This window comes from Ornithorhynchus anatinus, chromosome 8 (assembly GCF_004115215.2).
Source record: "Ornithorhynchus anatinus isolate Pmale09 chromosome 8, mOrnAna1.pri.v4, whole genome shotgun sequence".
NCBI lineage: Eukaryota > Metazoa > Chordata > Mammalia > Monotremata > Ornithorhynchidae > Ornithorhynchus > Ornithorhynchus anatinus.
In genome coordinates, this window is record NC_041735.1 from 40,468,725 (window position 1) to 40,488,279 (window position 19,555).

The 19,555-nt window shown below is 45.8% G+C and overlaps 1 protein-coding gene across 1 annotated transcript in view; it reads right to left on the reverse strand.

Moving 5' to 3' along the window:
* The window catches only part of SH3BP5 (SH3 domain binding protein 5), a 53,827-nt gene that overhangs the window by 9,512 nt on the left and 24,760 nt on the right, over nt 1-19,555 (reverse strand). The window contains exons 4-5 of the mRNA XM_029070809.1: nt 6,480-6,644; nt 539-669 (exon numbers count right to left, since the gene is read on the reverse strand). Coding sequence (XP_028926642.1) covers nt 539-669; nt 6,480-6,644 — 296 coding nt within the window. The remainder of the gene's footprint in view (nt 1-538; nt 670-6,479; nt 6,645-19,555) is intronic.

Sequence of the window (19,555 nt, forward strand, 5' to 3'; positions counted from 1 at the left end):
GTCCCCTCCCTGGCTGGACGGGAAGCCTGGAATGCCTCTGTCCTTGCCTACCACGGAGCCCATCGTCAACTTGTAGATGGGCCAGTCCTAACAACAACTGATCAGAACAGGGCAAACTGTGGCCTTTTACCCCAGGGGCCAATGCTAAAATGGGTTCTGCCGATCTCTCTAATGCCTTAAGAAACCAAAGGTGTATGGGATAAGAGGGACAGAAAAGGATTCCTGTACTATGCAAGAGTTTCTCAAAATGAAGTGGAAAAACTTCATTCAAAAGGCAGTTTTTCTAGAATGTTGCCCGCTTTGCCTGCAGACAACACAGTGTAATCAAAGCACTGGTAGTGAGGGAATGAGTGACAGCCACACGGATAGGCGTGGGTGGGTATGTACATACACACACACACACACACACAGTTCAAAAAGGATTACTGCACAGTCCTCAAATGGCAAAGAATGGCATTTTCACTTGCCTCCTGCTAACACTGACAACAAATTCCCAGAGGCACGTTAGTGGAGGGATGGTCTAGGATTGCAAACTTACTTTGACTTATTGATCGCCCTTTTGAGTTTCTTCTCCAGCTGTCTCATCCGGCCCATGGCAGCATTGTACTTGGCGGCGGTCTCCTTGTGCACCAATTCGCTCCGGGTTTTGGTCTGTTCTGCCTCCATGACCTGCGAGAGAACAAATTGCAGCTGCATATGAGCTCCGGAACCTGCCGCTCCACTTTTTCTGTCGATCTTATAGCCCTGCTTTTGGCCCACCAAATAAAACAGTGCTCTTGCAATCAGGGGACCTGAGTTCTCATCCTAATCGATCAGTAGAATTTACTGAGCACTTATATGTAGAGCACTGTAATAGCTGGAGTACAACAGAAGTTAGCTGCCATCCCTGCCCTCAAGAAGTTTACTATCTAGTGGGGAAGACAGACTCTAAAATAAGCTTCAGATAAGAAGAAATAAAAACATGTATAAGTACTGGGGTGGGGGGGAGGGGTACCAAATACCCTAGTGACTAGATGACTTCTAAGACAAGGGGAAGATATTAGAAATTAACAACGGAAGGTCCCCTAGGGAAAATGTGATTTCAAAAGGGCTTCAAAGTCCGGGAGAAGAGTGGCCTGTTAGATGGAAAGCGGGTGGGGAAGGAGGGCATAAGCAAGAGGTCAGCAGGAGGAGAGGGAGGTTCGGTGTAGTGGGAGAACACATGCAAAAATAGGAGGGGTTGGGGGAGAGACAGAGAAAGATACAGATGATCTGAAGGCCTTAAAGTCAAAGACTGGGGGTTTCTGCTTGATGTGGAGAGGCCTGGGCAACCACTGGAGGTTTTTGAGGAACAGAGAGAGTGCCCAGTGCTACAAGCCGGATAACGTAGGTGAAGACTGCAAAGGCACCCTGCAGTGTGCTGAATCTCTGGCCACCTTCTTGGTCAGTGCTGTCTGTGCCCCAGTGGGAACAAAACTGGCAGGGTGAAGAGTGTGCGAATGGCCCTGGGCCAGCCATCAGCACTGGGCTGAACTCCTCTACCAGGTTCTGAGGTTCTGAAGTCTCAGGACTTCATCTCACTGGTCATGCTCTAGAACAGACTCCAAATTCATCTTACAACTCTTTCACAAGTGAAGAGCAGCTGGAATTTTCCTTTAAAATGAACTTCCAAAAAAGAGATATCCTTTCTGTCTTCCTGGTTTGAACAAAACTGAATAAGTGAGGCATCAAGGGAAGCCAACACAGTTTTAACTCAGGACTGCAGAGTGCCAATTTTCATTCTGCAGTTTAGCTAGAAAGCCTCTGGGAATCAGGGGACGCTGGCCAGTAACCGGGGCCTGTTTCGCTCTGGCAAGGCCCAGTTTTGGAAAAAACGGCACCTGAGTACAGCCTCAGTCTGGGTACATACTGCAGAATACAGGTTTGCAAGAATGCAACCTGGCAATTTATAGGAGGGCACAGATAAATTTAGTAAGCCCGCAGATATGCAGTAATTTTAGCCAAGAATTTCAATATCTGCCCTCACCAAAACTGCTTACCAGAGAGCCTAAGAGGTCACCGTTGTGAGATGGCTGAAGTTCGCTCAGCTACCAAGATGGAGGTGGCAGGGTTAATGACCAGTGAAAGCCTCCAATGGCACACGGGAGGGAGGCTGACAGGACCATCATAAACAACGCTTACAGAAACCGCAAGTTAACAGTACACAAGATTAAGAGAGAGAAGAGGAAAGAAAACAGAGAAGAGAACCTGAATTGCTTACCTCTGCCCCAAACTCCTGGATAGCTTTGCAAAAAGACCTTTTCCTAAGCTTTCTCTTTCACAATACACCCCAGCTCTCTCTACCAGGCTTCTCCTGGGACTAGGCTGGGAAGAAGTATCTTGCCCTGTCCCTGCAATCTTGGCTCAATAACTTCCCAGGTAAGAACTTCCATTTCAAACCCAAGTAGTTTCCACATGTCAGGCCCCTCTCCAAGGGGCTCATTGGGAACTTCCCTTAGAGTCACAGCAGCTTTCCTCCTCCCAAATAGTTCACACTGTGTCCAACCTGATTAGCTTGTATCTACCCTAGCGCTTAGTACAGTGCCTGCCAAAATACCATTTAACAGGTGCTTAACAAATACCATTTAAAAAAAAAAAAAGGTGAGGCAGATTTACAGCAGGAAATGGCTGATTCTCAATCTGTCACCACAGGCCCAGCCTGGCAGTGGCTGGACTGAAGAAGGCCAGAACCAACCCTACCCTGGCTTGGAATATTCTCTCCCTTGACTTTCCCTGCCTAGTCCTTCAGGAGAAACAAAAAGTTACCCCAAAATTGCACACTTTCAGAAACCGAGTTTTATGTCAAGGAACCCGGAAAGATCTGTCTCATCTTTAAATATGTGGCCATTTTTACAACAAATCCCCCCTACCTTTCTGTTTTAGAATCTACCCCAAAATCAGGAAGAAAGCTAGATGCCCGCAAAAACAAGCATGTATGAGAAGCGCTGGGAATCAGCATGGAAAATGCTCCAGTTGCAGATAAAAAAGATTCCAGCCCCCACCCAACCACAGCCTCATCTTCTTCCACAGAGGGAAAGAGCTGGTGGGTTTGCCCAAACCTGCAGGGTTGGGGGGTGGGGATGTCTAGCCCACCCTCCCTCCCTCCTTCCCTGTCCCTCCCCTCATCTATTTTGTGACTAAAGAGAGACGCTTTGCTCCCTGACATTTTGAGGGAGAGCGAGTCTTCGCTCATGGCCTTGGTTATGTTTCCTAGGCAACCCAGGCAATTCTCAGCGGGAAGGTTGATGGTTGGCAGGAGTGAGTGAGAAGGGTGTGTGAAGCGCTGATACAAGGACAAAGTGTTTTGATCTGGAAGGGAAAAGAATGGTACGCGAGAAAGCTCAGCATCAGGACCCAGGACACTGACAGAAAGGATGGGGAGGGACTGGGGGAAAATGAAGGGAAAGAGCAAATAAGAGAGCTGGGTCATGATGAGGGGGGAGGAGAGCAGGATCAGGCAGAGGAGAAACAATGGTGCACACCATCATTCTTTAACAAGCAAAATGACATGACTGAAACACAGACACAGTGTCCTTTTAATATCCTTGTTCTTCCTCCTGCAGGATCCTATTAGTAAATAATTTGATCTGCTTCTCTCCCTCAAGAGATTTTAAGTTCCGTGAGGAACTTGCATTTTGTTCCTATTATGCTGCTTCCCCTAAATGCTTTCTACAGTGCTCTGCGCTCAGTAGGTGCTCAGTAAGGGCCACTGGTTGACTGATGGAAAGACACTGAGTACTGCATTTCATTGCCTGTAAACTCCAAGAGGGACTTGAGGAATCATCTCGTCCATTTCCTCTCGTCTGCCTTCCCTGGAAGAAGGACCCCTGCTGATTGTTATGGAATCCCATGTCCCTCTGTTTCTAAGCCTAGAAGGACTCTGTTACCACACCTTCCACTTCACTGGACCTCTAATCTGAGAAATGGCAAAAAGCCTTCAAGGAAGCACTCTCCCGGACACACACTCACATGCGCCCTTTCTCTGTCTCTCTCGGTGCTTTCAACATCCAGGTCTTAACTCACCAGTGGCAGCTCTAAGGAAGAAACACTGTACTACAGACTGTACTATACAATACAGTACTATACAGTCCAGACCGTACTGAGAAGCAACGTGGCCTGATGGAAAGAGCACAGGCCTAGGAGTCAGAAGGATCTGGGTCCAAATCCCAGCTCCACCATTTGTCCGCTCTGTGACCATAGGCAACTCACTTAACTGCTCTGGGATTCAGTTACCTCATCTAGAAATTGGGGGTGAAAACCGTGGGCCCCATGTGGGTCATGGACCTGAAGAAAGACAGATTTGAGCAGCTGGGCTTCCTCTCTTCCTCGATGAGTGTGGCCAGGCGACCCCCCAATCCATCCCACTTCTTCCCCCAGCCAGATCTGTCCCTCCCCTGGAGCAGCCCCAGAAGGCGACTTGGAGCAGCTCCCTCCTGTTCCCTTCCCATGAGGATTTCACACTTCAGTGGACCCTTTCTATCTAAGGGGTCCTCACTTTACTAACAGCTTGCAAAAGCCACTGAGCTTCTTAGCCGACGTGCCCTCCCCCTCAGACCTCCGCCCACCATTCTGCCTGTGGTTACACTTCTTCTGCTCGGCGTCAGCTTGCCAAGAGAGGAGGGCTCTGGTGAGCTAGCTGCCCCCTGCCTTTCCAGACTCGTTTCCGCCCCTCTCCGGGTCTTCTCTCCATTAATTATACTCAGCCCGTCTCCTCTGCTAAACATCAAATTGCTAAATCATATATTTCCCTTTTCCCTGGGGAGAGGAGTTAATTTTACTACCTTAAGTCTTTAATCAGCTTATTCCAATTACTTTCGGCATCGAGAGGGTTGAGAAGCTTGATTTCTTATAACAGGCCAAAAATAATTCTGTCTCATGGGAGGTGAGGGGAGAAGAGAGACAGAGGGAGGTGACCCACCCCTGTGTCACCTTCATCTGCTTAGAGATTGGAGACGCACCGACCCTCTAGATAGTCTATCCGGGAGCAGGAAAACCAGCTACAGACAATTCCAATTTGTCTTTTCTATTACGGGCCTCCTTCTGCCAGTTACAAACCAAGTTGGACAATTTGGTAATAGTTCCCTACTCTCTGTGTAAGAGCAGGACGGCTCAGGGGAAGAGCACGGGCTTGCGAGTTAGAGGACTTGGATTCTAATCCTGGCTCTGCCACTTGTCCGCTGTGTGACCTTGGGCAAGCCACTTAACTTCTCTGTGCTTCGGTTACCTCATCTTTAAAATGGGGATTAAGACTGAGCGCCACATAGGACAACCTGATTACTTTGTATCTATCCCAGTGCTTACAACAGAGCTTGGCACATAGTAAGCGCTTAACGAATACCATCATTATTATTATTATAGAAGCATTTACAACTCCAAACCAATCCTTTTTGCTGTTTTTCCACTGTAAGTTCTTAAATCTTACTGCCCTCCAGATTTCAAATTGTTTTTACCTCTCACTCTGACCCTTTTTCTTATTGCAATAGGTAAGCAAATCTGTCCCAAAAAACTACAATCCTCTCCAAACCCCAAGGAAGGAAGCAGAAAAAAAAAATTCCCCCTCCACCTTCCCTGCAGGACTTTTTTAGGCCAATTTAAAACAAATGAGTCTGTACTTCATTTTTGATGTTTGGCCCTGAGGATCTGCCCCCTCTTCACGATGAGTTTTGCAGCCCCAACCACTGTGCTAGAGAGTTCTACCCTAAAAGATGCCTTGGAAGAATCAAGAAAGTTGCTACATTTGGAAAACCAGCAGCTCTACATCCAAACGGCCCTCAAAAACAGTGCGCATTGGATCATCTTCTCCTCGGTTCACGTCTGCCTCCCCATCGTTACTGGCAACGCAGACAAGTGCTGATTATGAACAGGAGCGTAAAGGGATCCTTCTGGATTTCACTTGCTTTGCAATCCGTAAACCAGTAATATTAGTCCAATTTGATGAAGGGAAACTTGAGCTGCAAGACGTAAGCGACTCTCAGGTCACTCAGCAAGCTGGGAAAAAAAATCCTCAGGGTTCCTCAGTCCTCACCCTCTGCTGTCAATCTAGCCTGAAATTCCCCCATTTCTAGGCCAACAATTGGATTCAACAAAGGGGTTCCTTTGTTCTGAAAACTAACTTCAATTTCCTGATCCCCCATTTCCAGAGAGCATGGGGTCCCCCTTCCCGCCACTCTCCGGGGTGGGGCTGAGAGGACAGCCCCGCTCCACCCACTCTCTCAGTAACAAGAGGATCAGCTGAAAGCTGGAGTAGCAGAAGGCTCTTCAAGACCTGCCCGTGGACCTCCCCGCAGCCCTGTGCTTGTCTACAAGCCCGGCTCCCAGGCTCCAACTGCGAGGATCCATGTAGCCGTCTCCTTGGCCCCAGCCCTGTGGTTAGTGGGATGTCCGGAGGAGAGAGGAAAAGGATAGAGGAAACGAAGTCTACCTCCCGGCTGCCCAGGCGGCACATAAGGCACTGACCATACCCTCTGAGTGGCATGATTAAGCATCTCTTGCCAAGCCGAGTCAAACTGCCGCTTGTCATCTTCTAGCAGCCGTTGTTCTGCCAGAGAAATAGTCTCTTTGGCCGCCCGGAGCACCTCGGTAGCCCTCTGAAAATCTTGAGTTGCCTTCTGGGCTTCAAGCTGGGCCTAAAAGAGAGAAACACATCAGTGAGGCCACACACCAAACCCGAGAAGCAGCCAGGATCACACCTAGACCAAACTGTTTCCCACCACCTCAAAGCAAAATCTTCAGTGAAGATCCCTGAATAAACAGGTCAGCCTTAAAGATGAGTAGTACAAAGGCAACACTTTCAGGAGGTGCACTATACGTGTGTCTGGCATTTTTTCACAAGATCATGGCCCACTGATCCTCCCCAACTAATGCCTGCACCATTTTACTCCACTTGGAATGACTCTCATGGCAATGTTGGCTAGGAGGAGAGGGCTATGTGTCCTCTGACGATAATATAATGATATTAATGTCCAATGGACCAGCAAGTGTAACAGACATCTTTTACCAAAGAGAGACAGGTTACACCATGAAGTTCACAATAATAATAATAATGCTAGTATTCAAGTGTATACTATATGCTAAGCACTATCTGCAACTAGGACACAGTCCCCACCCTATTTATGGATGGGAAAACTGTAATCCGATTTACAAATGGGAAAACTGAGGCCCAGAAAGGTTAAATGACTTGGCCAAGGTCACAGAGCAGGATGAGGACCCCACTTTCCCACCCTTCCCAGGTTGGGGCTGAGAGGGCAGCCATGCCCCACTTTCTCAGGATCGAGGGGGTCATCTGAAAGCTGGAATAGCAGTAGGCTCTTCTATCACCAGCCCTGGGGAGGGTGGGGGAACGGACCCCAGTCTAACCCCCAGGCGAATCCCACCCCCGGGCTGTGCTCTTTCCACAAGGGCAGGCTGCTTCTGACCCCCCTTTGCATCCCTGGGGAATTCTGCGGCCGTTAAGACCACCAGAAATGAACACTTGATGCCACAGTGACGGGAGGAGAAAAAAGCCATCTGCTTAAGTAGAACTTGAATTTATATCATTAATCAGGCCTAAACCTCAACTAGCCACGAGACATTCCAAACCAGTTCCAGAAAGCACAGTAAGTTCCACCACTAGGTTTGTGTTCTCAATGTTTTCCAAGTGTGGGAGGATTTTTTTGAATTCAGCAACACCCGAATGAAGTTCTGTTACGGAGATCTCCAGGCCTTCCACTTACATAATTTACACCTTTTTTTTTTTTTTCTTTCGTACCACAAGACGGGCAACAGTGACCTTCTTGCACACACAGCTGCTTACTGAAGTGCAACCTACCCGCTTCTTCAAACATCACCACATACTTAAAACCATGTATTTACCTAGCCCAAACTAAGAGAACAACATATTCTTAATGGAGAAGAAAAGCCAGTACTGTTTAGCTTGATATATAATTAAAGATTAAGTCGTTGCTTCTTGGAGCCAGAGTTCCTACTGTGTAATGTCGTGGGTATTCTATCAAGCGCCTAAGAGACGGTGGGAGCTCGATAACTAAGAAGAAGCACTCGGTAGTCAACCAGTGGGGCTCCAAATGACAGGAAGATGGTTCTGAAGTTATGTCCCTCTCCCTCATGTTGTCACCTGTGATTGTACAATGCAGTTACTCAAAAAAATAACAAGATTTCACACCTGTAGAATTGCCAAAAGCTATTAATGGATTAACACTGTCTTGATTCAGAGGGTTCCTCCCCAAGCACTGAGGTGTGGAATTCCAAACTGCTAGGCTAATGGCCCATCAGGACGCAAGGGAACTTTGAGTTTCATGTGAGACAGGGAGTGTGTACAGTCTTGTACAGTGCTTGGCACCCAATAAGCACTTAAATACCATATTTTGCCACAAAAACCACAGAGGACACTATCTTTTCTTGGTTCTCCCCTTATCTCTCTCACTGCTCATTCTCAATCTCTTTCGTGGGCTCTTCCTCTGACTCCCACCCCCTTAAGTGTGAATGAATGTATGAACCTCGAGCTTAACACGCCCAAAACAGAACTCCGTATCTTCTCACCCAAACCCTGGACTGCTATGAGATTTAGTTTCTCCCAGGTGGATTGAAAAACAAGCTCTCCTTTGGTTATAATCCCAAATCCTGGTGTCAGAAGCACAAGCAAATGAGAGGATACCTCCTGAAAACATTCAGGGTAATGCTTAATCTAAATTGCAAATCCTACACATGAATGCTTTTCTTTACTTATTAATCACTGAACAATCATGCTCTATTCTTACAGAAAAAGAAAATAATTAAGCAGCTGTCATTAAAACCAGGGAGAAGTAAAGATGAGGGAATACCAGTTTTCCATAAAATTAGTAGGTTATTTGTAATTGTTTAAAAGTATACCTCATCGGACTGTTCGCTGGCCCCATGTAAGAGAGGGTATGTGGAAGGCTGACCTCCTTTCATTTTTCTGTCCCTTTGGTTTCCTTATTGACTACCCCACCTCTTCATTTTTAATACAATTTTCCCACAAAATGAGCCCTTTCTTTGTTTTTTAATATCCCCAAATTCTTTTCCCTTTGTTTCTGCCTTATAAACTGCTACTTAATCTTGCTTCTTTCCCCTCAAAACAACCTCCTCAAAAATCAAACCTCTTACTCCTTCCTGCATTTAGCCAGATCTCTCAAGCTTCTCATCCACGATCCTTATGGCATTTATGGTCCAAGAACCCACCTGTATTGTCACTGGTCACCCCTTCCTCCCTCTTCATTAGAGCCTTAGGATAACCTCTCTCTATCAGGATGAGGAGATCACACAAAGGCTTCATTCAAATTTAAATAATTTGAAAAAACCGAAACACTGCTTAAGGCCTTAAGAAGTTATGTGGTCTAGTGGAAAGAGCATGGACCTGAGAGCCAGAGGACCTGGGTTCTAATCCCAACTCTACTTGTTTGTCGTGTGACCTCGGGCAAGTCTCCTGCCCTTCCAGGCCTGCTGCAATTTTCCAGATGGTTAAAACAGCAGTGGATTTGGGGGAAGAGGGGAGGGATTAGTTTCCTTTTTACTCATTTATGGTTTTCCCTAAGGAAGCTGATATTCATGAACTTCCCTTCCGAGGTTACTGTAGCTCTTGTTGAGCTTTAGAGGAGAAAAAAATTCTGAATATGTTTAATATGTGTATATGAGGCATAGATTAATAACGGGAAGTGAGGGAAAGGTGAGAGGAAGAATGGTCACTCTGCGGCCCCCAAATCTATTAACACGTTTCTGTGAATGCAGTCGCAAAACTGCCAAAAAACCCGAGTAAATTAAAACTTGAATTTGTTTTATAAGAATGAAGGTGAGGGATAAAGGAAGGGGAAAGGAAGTTTGATGGTGAGGTGGTAATCCCCAGAGTGGTAGGCACAAATTGCTTCTTCAAATCTCACTTCCAAGACAAACACAGGACTTTCTCACTAATGTTTATTTTTGAATCCTGAGTGACTTACTAGGTCAGTCCTGCCATAACCCCCCACCCCCCAAAAAAACATAACATAAAAGCTGTGTCCAAATTTTACACGAGAAACAAAGAAATATACAGGAGGTAAAGAGATTTGGATTTTTTGTTTTTCCACAGAAAATGTCCATCTGGCATCTTGTCAAATTCAACAGAAAGGCTTCCTTGAAAATGCCAGAATAAAGGGAATAGGGAGGACTCATCTAACAATGAGATGACACACTTCAACACTCTTCAACTTGTTATAAAATATTAGTGTATTCCGCTGTGGCAGGTTTACCAAAGCCTTTCAAATCTCTATTTTTTCCCACCTAAATCTTCATTTTCTGCCTCACTGGGAGCCACCCTCAGCCTCCGCAGCGTGGCTCAGTGGAAAGAGCCTGGGCTTGGGAGTCAGAGGTCATGGGCTCGAATCTCGGCTCTGCCTCTTGTCAGCTGTGTGACTGTGGGCAAGTCACTTTACTTCTCTGGGCCTCAATTACCTCATCTGTAAAATGGGGATTAACTGTGAACCTCATGTGGGACAACCTGATTATCCTGTATCTACTCCAGCGCTTAGAACAGTGCTCTGCACATAGTAAGCGCTTAATAAATGCCAACATTATTATTCCCAGAGCGCATGAAACTTCCACATTCACAATATGCGGTACTAAGGAAGGTTTTATTCATTGTCTCAAAAGATGAACTACATTATACATAACAGATTCAGGAACCTCAGGTGGACAGCACTTACCCAATATTTCGGTAAAGGAGCTCTCTAATTTATTCTAAGAAAGATAAAATAGGAAAATTTGGCTGTTGAAAAATAATCTGTCTTTATTGGTGTACTCTCCCAAGTGCTTAGTAGAGTGCTCTGCACACGGCAGGCGCTCAACAAATATGACTGAAGGAATTGAATGATCAGGGGTTTTTCTTTACTGAAATGCAATCTTCCAGGTTGATCTTTTTATTCTTTTTGCAGATACAATACTCTCCAAGAAACTATCGCAGTCACCACGACACCTTATTTTAACTAGGCTAAGACAGGAAACCCAACCATGAAACATACAGAGTATTTTAGAATGTCGCTGTTAGTTGGTGTCTCTTTCTTGGCCGCCTCCTCCCTCTTCTGCTCCTCTGCCTCTGCCCACCCGTCTCCCTTCTGTCTGCTCCTCTCCCTCCCCATTCCTCTATTTATGCCTCTGCGGTTGGGTGGTCTCAAGTGCCTTCTCTGCATTAAAAACTTGTTCAGGTGCAGTTTGTACACGATGGACTCGTATACATTGAGCCACTGGCAAAAACGTACGACCTTCCAAAATGAGAAGGCTATGATGACAACTCCAAAAATCATCCTTATTTATAAACACATTTAAGTCCCTGATAAAGCATGGCTGAGGGGAGAGCTTGTAGGGGCAGCTAAGACCTTTACTCCAAGGATCAAAGTTCCAGAGCCCCCCAGTTGCTCCAATGAAGTTCCACCCAGAGTGGCTCCAGACACTCCTAAAATTCCAGGTTCAAGGTTTAGACACCACGTGCATAGCCATTTAGGCAGCTCCCTCTGCATATGCTCTACCCCCAAAACTAAGTTCCGGTGGTCTCTGAGCCTTTTTTTTTGTGTGGAACTTGTTAAGCACTGTGTATCAAGCAGTATTCTAAGCATGAGGGTAAATACAAAATAATTATGTTGGAGGAAGGAGGATTTAATCCCCATTTTACAGATGAGGTAACTGAAGAACAGAGAAGTTAACCAACTTGCCCAAGATCATACAGCGGACAAGTGGCAGAGTGAGGATCAGAACCCAAGTCTTTTGACTCCCTGGCCCAGGCTCTTTCCACTTGACCTTGAAGCTCCTCACCCCATATCCGCTACTCCCATATTTGACATGGGCCAAGGGAGAACTGATCAGGTGAGTAGAAAGAGGCTACCTTGGATTTTCCTGTCCCAGGGCCCCAAAGTAACTGGTTCTACCCACAGTTCATGTCCTTGTCCCATCACCAGACTCACTCTGTGACCTGGAGCAAAGACATACAACCTAGCTGAGGAAAATCGTAACATTACTGGTGAGAACTAGTAAGAACACCACTCTGATCCCTCCCAAGAATGCGCATGCGTTTTATATGTTAAAAAATGAAAAGTGTTTGAGTTCCAGAGAGAAAGACAGTTAGCTATATGGGATAACAGTTAATGACATATTTTCTTTTGCATGAAGAGGAAGATTCCCTACTAACTTTTTGAAATAGGTATGTGTATATACACATGCAAACACACACCCACACATTTTAATATATCTACAATATTCCCTCCCATTTAGACTGTGAGCTCCATCTGGGACAGGTACTGTGTCTGACCTGCTTATATTGTACCTATCCCCCGAATTTAGGACAGTGCTTGGTAAACAGTAAGCGCTTACCAACTACTATTACTATTATTATTATTATTATATAAGATTAAACCAGGTGGCCGATGGAAGCCTGAAAATTTGATCAGCAGTGATTTCTATTACTTATTGCATTTCTTTCCCCATGGAGCTAAAATAAAACACACCCACAGGGAAGGGGTGACTGAGGCGCCAAATGGAAGATAATGCCATTAGCAGATTTATACTTCTTGGCTGGGGAAAGGACCAGCTCAGCTGCACAAATGGTAACCAGCCTTCATGGCCAAAATCACAAGGACGGAGTTGCAAGGGCCCCAGCAGAGATCAGTTACTTTGGTGCCCCGCCAAGCAGAACTGATATTTAACTGGCCTTGTAGGCAGGAAATCACATGACTGCCCCTTCCCAAATTGACTGATGAGGTTTTTTTTGTCCCATTTCCTCATTTTTTAATTCTTGATGGGAATATCAAACTGCTGGCTGGTCAACATTTTCTTTAAATGATTATATCACATCTCAGCCTTCTCTGGTCTAGGCGACAGCCTCCTAATTCCAGTCATCGCTTTTTCTGCCTTTTCCTATTTTTCTAACCATGCCACTGAGCCCACATCCTTCTTAAAATGTGAAGGCCCAAAACTGGATTTAGTGCCTAGCCAATAAAGGTCTGACCAATGTGAGGACAGTGGGAGATCAGTTCCTGGCCCTTGATATCACACTGCTGTTATCCTCTCCCAAGATCACACGACTCTGAAAGAAGGAAGAGGCTAATGTACATCCTGAGAGTTCGCTGGCTTGCTTACTCACCCTTCTGCCCCCTTTCTAAGACGGTATGACCAATGAGACTTTTCAATCCCCAAATGACCTCTAAAAAAATTAAACCAGGGCCACACAAGGGTAACTGGTGTTAAGCACAGTCATAAACGCAGGAGTCTCCCAGACTCTGCCCAAACCTCTGCCTTTGGGGAACTATTAAAATACGTCTCAGTCAGGGAAATAGGAACAATACAATATGCAAGAAGCCAGAGCTGCCTGTGACCATTATGTTGGTCAGATTCTCCCCATGCCAACGGCCTCATTTATCATGGCCTTCTACTCCCCTCTTTGAGAGGAGCTTTCTAAAAGATAAAGTGATCTGTAGTTTCTCACAAGAGCTTGCCCCTCTGCAACAGGAAGCAGCCATTAAGGAGATGGGTCCCACCCCAAAATACCCACTCTAAGGTTAACAAAAATAGACCCCAGAGAGTTGCTCCTCATTTGAAAGGACTGGACATCTGCCAGCCACTCTTAGCTCTGCTTGGCTTCACTTTCAACCTCTGGAGTCAAGTCCATAGTACTAACAAAACTCACATTCCTAAAATGGTGATTTCAGGGTCTACCAACTCCCAAATGCTTCATGTAAAATGCTCTGCACACAGTAAGCACTCACTGAATGACATTGAAGAACTCAAACTAGCTTTACCCCCTATAATTACTTAGGTAATGGCCCAATAATGCACACACTGGGCTAGTAGGCTACCTGGCTTCCTGCTGTTCTCCTATACATCTTTCCCCTCCCCTTCCTTAGTCGAAGACAGCCTCTTGCACACCTGAGGGTGGGAATAACAAAAAGAAAACTCCAAGTTGCCTGGTCAGTCCCTCTGCCCCTTTACCACTAGGTCTCAAAACCTGAAGGGATTGCCACAGAAAAGAGAGCCACTGCCCAAGCTCTATGACAACCTGAAGTGTAAGAGTACCTGATCTTTGTTCACAGTTGGGATGTTTCTCTTGCCCTTCCACCCGTGATGGCTGATTGTTGTTCTGGGCACCGTAGTTTAAAGCTGCTGCCAAAGCCACATTTTCGTCAAGTGGGTAGGGCGCCAACATAGCAAAACATTCTGTTGGAGGCCAAAATGAGAGCCTTCACTCTCTACATGCTGGGATTGTAGGTGGGCTCTCATTCCACACTCAGGGAGGGCAGGTGCTGGCACCACTCAAAGGGCATGGCTCTAGATTCCAGCAGGCCCCAGTTCAGTCACTCCTCTAGGCTGTAAACTCGCTGTGGGCAGGGAACGTGGCTCTCATATTGTACTCTCCCAAGAGTGTGGTGCCGTGCTCTGCACGCAGAGGAAGCGCTCACTAAATACAACGGACTGACTGACTACTGGAAAGGCTGGAACAATTCTGGGGCCAAGGGCTCTGATCCATTCAGGGGAGGGTCCTAACGGCCTCTCGGCCTGACCCAAGCCGAAGGCTATACCATCAATCGATCCATCCATCAAACGACATTTATTAAGTGGTTCCTTTTTTGCAGGGCACAGACAATATATAACTAGGTTTTAGGTTCATTTTGAGAAATGTCCTATTTGAGCTTTTGCAAAAGTCAGAATTGATTCCCTCTAAGTTTAATGTACACTGGGTACAATATGTGCCATTTCCTTACACATTTCCTAAGTTATTGCCTTCTTCGAGATTTTTTTACACTACTGCAGTTCACTTAATTGCCACTGAGGAGCAACTGCTTCACTGGAAAATCACACCTTCTTCCCTCCATATGTCACTTTACCTGACACCACGATAATCTGGCTTGATTCTACCGGTGCTTTGAAAAACACCAAAAAAAAATAAAAATAGATGGGATAGGAGTATTCATTGAGATCAGAGTTCTGGGAAACAGAAATCTTGTGAATCGAAACGCTCTCCTGTCAGGATGGCACGTTACAAAGTCTACATTGTAATCTACTCCAAAATAGGCAAACCACAGGGTGAGGGTCGGGGGTCGGGGGTGGTGTCTAATTCCATCCGCTGCATCCAACCGGGCCCCAGTCAAGAATGGCTGCTTACGTGGGGGAAAGGTCCACACAGCACAAGACAGAGGAGCCTCCTGGACTGCCAGATATGCTGCTCTACACAACTACCTGAGATAAAACCAAGCGTTCCAGGTTTGCCTCACATTTAAAGGGGCAAAACAGACGAATCATGCTCCCAAAGAGTTGCACCCCTCTCTGTCCCCCCGCAGGGACGGTACCCTCTTGCTCTGCAGACATACACCCTAATTGACCAGCCGGGAGTAAAGAAAAACAGCTATGAGGATTTCTCTTCCACCCACTGCTTCAATGCCAGCAAGCTGGATACCTAGGAAGCTAATTTCGTGTATCTCTCTGAAAGCCCCCAAAACAAATCATCTATTAGGGGATGGGAACATAGCTGTGTGTGTGTACACACACACAGGGACACACACACTTTTCATGACTGGCAGGGAGTGTGTCTGTCATATTACTGTGCTGTACTTTCCCAGGTACTTAGTAAAGTACGCTGCACACAGTAAGCACTCAATAAATACCACTGATTGACTGATGGCTCAGGAGCTGATGGGGAAGAGCACATTAATGCAATGTAACTTCCCAGGTTAATAGTCAGGAGGATCCTTATGAAATGGGCCATCTGTACTCCATTGAGAGAGGGCCACTAACCCGCAGACTGCATGAGATCCCAGTCAAAGAACAGTCTACAAGTTACTAGGAGTAACTCATGGGAAATCTGTGATTTCATATGTGATTTCCCAAATTCCTGTAGCATTTAAAATGTAGGCTGCAGAGTTGAAGAGCGTCACTTCTTCGGGACCAGGAACTAAGCAGCGCACATATAGACTCACTCACACATCTGGCAAACCAGTGGTGGAAAAAAATCAAAATAATTTACTGCGCATTTACTATGTGCATAGCATCGCTCTAAGTGCTTGGGAATTAACAGATATGCTCTCTGCCCTCAGGAGCTTACGGTCTACTACAGATAAGTTACCTGCTACTAACTAAAGCCTTTGCTAAATAAGCCACACCGACAGTGGAGAAAAGAGAGGCAGACTCTCAGACACCCAAACAGAGAAAGGCATATGCTGTTGAAAGAACCCCCCTCATTTATCCTGTCTCATTCTAGCCAAAACACAAGAGCGACGTGTCGTAGGAGAAATGAATGTATTGCAAGTATTTCTGCAAAGAGGAGCACATGGAAGGCAAAGATGAAAAGGAAATAGAGGAGATAGCAATGTCAGTTCTCCACCTCTTAAACCGTTTGTTCAACGAGTAAAATCAGATGACCCACAGAGTTCTTGAATCCGGTCACCTTGGCAGTAAGTCCCTCCACTTTGTTTCACGTAATAACATCTTAAAAGCGTAAAGGGGAGACTAAAAGCACGAAGTGGGAGAATGACCATCTCCCAACACTTTACAACCAAGAGCACCACAAGTAAAAAGCAGGCCTCCTGCCACCCACACAGCCACGAACAAAAAAGGTTTTCTTCATAAATAAGCAAGTTAGGCAACAAAAATGAAAAAGAAGAGGAAAACTTTGCAATGAAACCTGAAGACCTTCTGTATGTAGAGAGACGTTCAGCCATGGTTTGTAACTAATTTCTGTACCCAGACACATAAGCTAGACTGTCAGCTTCTTGTGGACAGGGAACATGCCTGTTCATTCATTCTATTCAATCATATTTAGTAAGAGCTTGCTGTGTAAAGAGCACTGTACTAAGAACTTGGGAAAGAACAATACAACAATAAACAGTGATAATCCCTGCCCACAAGTGAATTCACAGACTTGGGGAGGTGGGGGGGAGAACAGACATCAATACAAATAAATAAGATTACAAATATGTACTTAAGTGCTATGGAGCTCAGGACCGGGGAGAGAGTAAAGGGAGCTAGTCAAGGCGATGCAGAAGGGAGTGGGAGATGAGGAAAAGTGAGGCTTCAACTCTGTTACATTGTACTCTTCCAAGTGCTTAGCACAGTGGACTGCTCACAGCAGATACTCAATAAAATACCACTGATTGACTGATGTGCCCACATAAACACACCTCAACCCAAAATTACCAAGGTCACCAGAACTCCAGCATCTTCTGCATTAACTTTTTTATATTTGGAGCGTACCTGGCTTCAAAAACTTCTGCTCTTGTCTCTCCATTTCAAAATCTCAAAACAGGAAGTGGCTTTCCTCCTAAAGAGAGTTATGAAGTTCCAGTTCCTCTTTCTTACCATAAATCACCCTGAACTTTGGTTTTGGACTCGTGCCTACCGCCTTTGCCGAACTTCTTGCCTGTGTTCTGGGAGGGCTGGGGGACTGACGTGTTTCCAGGGAGCTGACCTGTGACCATAGAGAGGGAATTCCAACTTTCACAGCCAGATGGACGTCACTGACCCAAACTTCCCCTCAGAAAAAGGAGATGGAGGTGACCTCCCCTCTGACAAATGGCAAAGATTCATAGTAGAAATGGAAAAGTACTGGGAAGAATAACAACCGTGATGAAGATTATTATGAAGGAGAACTTGGAGAAAGCTTGAATGAGGAGAAGGGTGAAGGGAACAGTTCATAAAGCTTCAAGAGTCTCTGGTACAGTCAGTCCTCAAATACCTACGCTACGGAGATCAGAGATACCAGGAATAAATGAAATCCACAAAAAAAGCCCAAAACCTCCTTTTAGCTAGGAAGAACCAAACTCCTCCCCACCAATGCCTTTATCAGGGACTTAACAACTAATAGGTTCCCCCTCCTCTGTTTTTCCCCCTATCACCTCTGGGAGAGGTGCAACTGAGAAGGAGCATGGCTGAGTGGATAGAGCACAGGACTGGAAGTCAGAAGGACCTGGGTTCTAATCCTGCCTCTGCCACGTGTCTGCTGTATGACCTTGGGCAAGTCACAACTTTTCTGGGCCTCCGTTACTTCGTTTGCAAAACATGGACTAAGACTGTGAGCCCTATGTGAGACAGTGTCCAACCTGATTAGCTCCTATCTACCCCAGTGTTTAGTACAGTCCCTGGCACATAGTAAGTTCTTAAAAAATACCATAAAAAAAAACTGAGCAGGGAACTGGCTAAAAGGCAGCTGAAGGAAAAGGAGGGGATGATTAGATATGGATCGGATAAACCAATAGAAAATCTGATCCCACAAGAAGCTGTGAATGTCAAAAAACTAAAACAACACATTCAAGAGAAGTTTGGATTTTTTTTTCTTACTGGCACTTCAGCACATACAGTGTGTGAAGCACTGTGCTAAGTTCTTAGGAAAATTCAAATTAATTCCCACCTGTGGCTCACAATCTAAGAATTAGGGAGTGCAAAGGAAGAGAGAAAATTAGGAATGTACATGGAAGAGCTAGCATTATTATATGGTGCACCCCTTACAGTTAATCGACTGGAGTGCTTACTCAGGGCAGAGCACAACAGAGTTGGCAGGCACGTTCCCTGCCCACAACAAGCTTACAGTCTAGAAGGGGAGAGGCACGTTAATAAAAATAATTTATAGATATGTTCAGCGTAGCCTGATGAGCAGCAGTGGGACCTTGTGGGTAGAGCACGGGACTGGGAGACGGAAGGACCTGGGTTCCAATCTCAGCTCTGCCATCTGTCGGCCAGGTTGTCCTAGGCAAGTCACTTAACTCTCTGTGCCTCAGTTACTTCATCTGTAAAATGGGGATTAAGTCTGTGAGGCCCATAAGGGACAAGGACGCAGTCCAACCCAATTCGCTTGTATCCACCCCAGCGCTTAGTACGGTGCCTGGCACATAGTAAGTGCTCAAATACCACAATTATTAAGTGCTATGGGGCTGAGGCTGCAGTGATTACCAAGTGCTCAAATGGCACAGATCCAAGCGCATAGATGTAGTAGGGAGAGAGAGTGGCGAAGAGAGGGTTTACGAGGGGAAGGCCTCTTGGAGGAGATGAGACCTTAGTAGAGTTCTGGAGTATATGGAAGGAGAGGGAGTTCCAAGGTACCTGGTAAAGGGGTCACTGGTGAGAAAAAGGAGATCGGGGTACAGTGAGTAAGATGGCACTAGAGGAGCAAAAAGTGTGGGCTACTCTCCTTAGTTCTCCTATCTCCAAATGCTCCATCGCCATCTCACCCACTGGTTTTTCTTCCATCTCATCTCCTATGGCTCTTTTTGGGTTTCTCTTCTCACTCTACCTTCAACCATGGCTTGAGCCACCACCTTTATTCAGACGACTCCTGAATCTACCTCACCAGTATCAAATTCCTTCAAGCTATACAATTTCACATTTCTTATTGCCTTCAGGACACTTCCAGAGAAGTGTCCCGCCAGCACTGAACTCTTATCCAGCCACTCTTCTTCCTATCTTCCCTCTCTCTCGACACCATCATTCTCCCTGCCCCAGAAACCAGATATCTTAGTGAGGAATCGATAATGACACCATTTTTGAACCCTTGCTTTCAGTCAGTAAATTCTGCTGATTT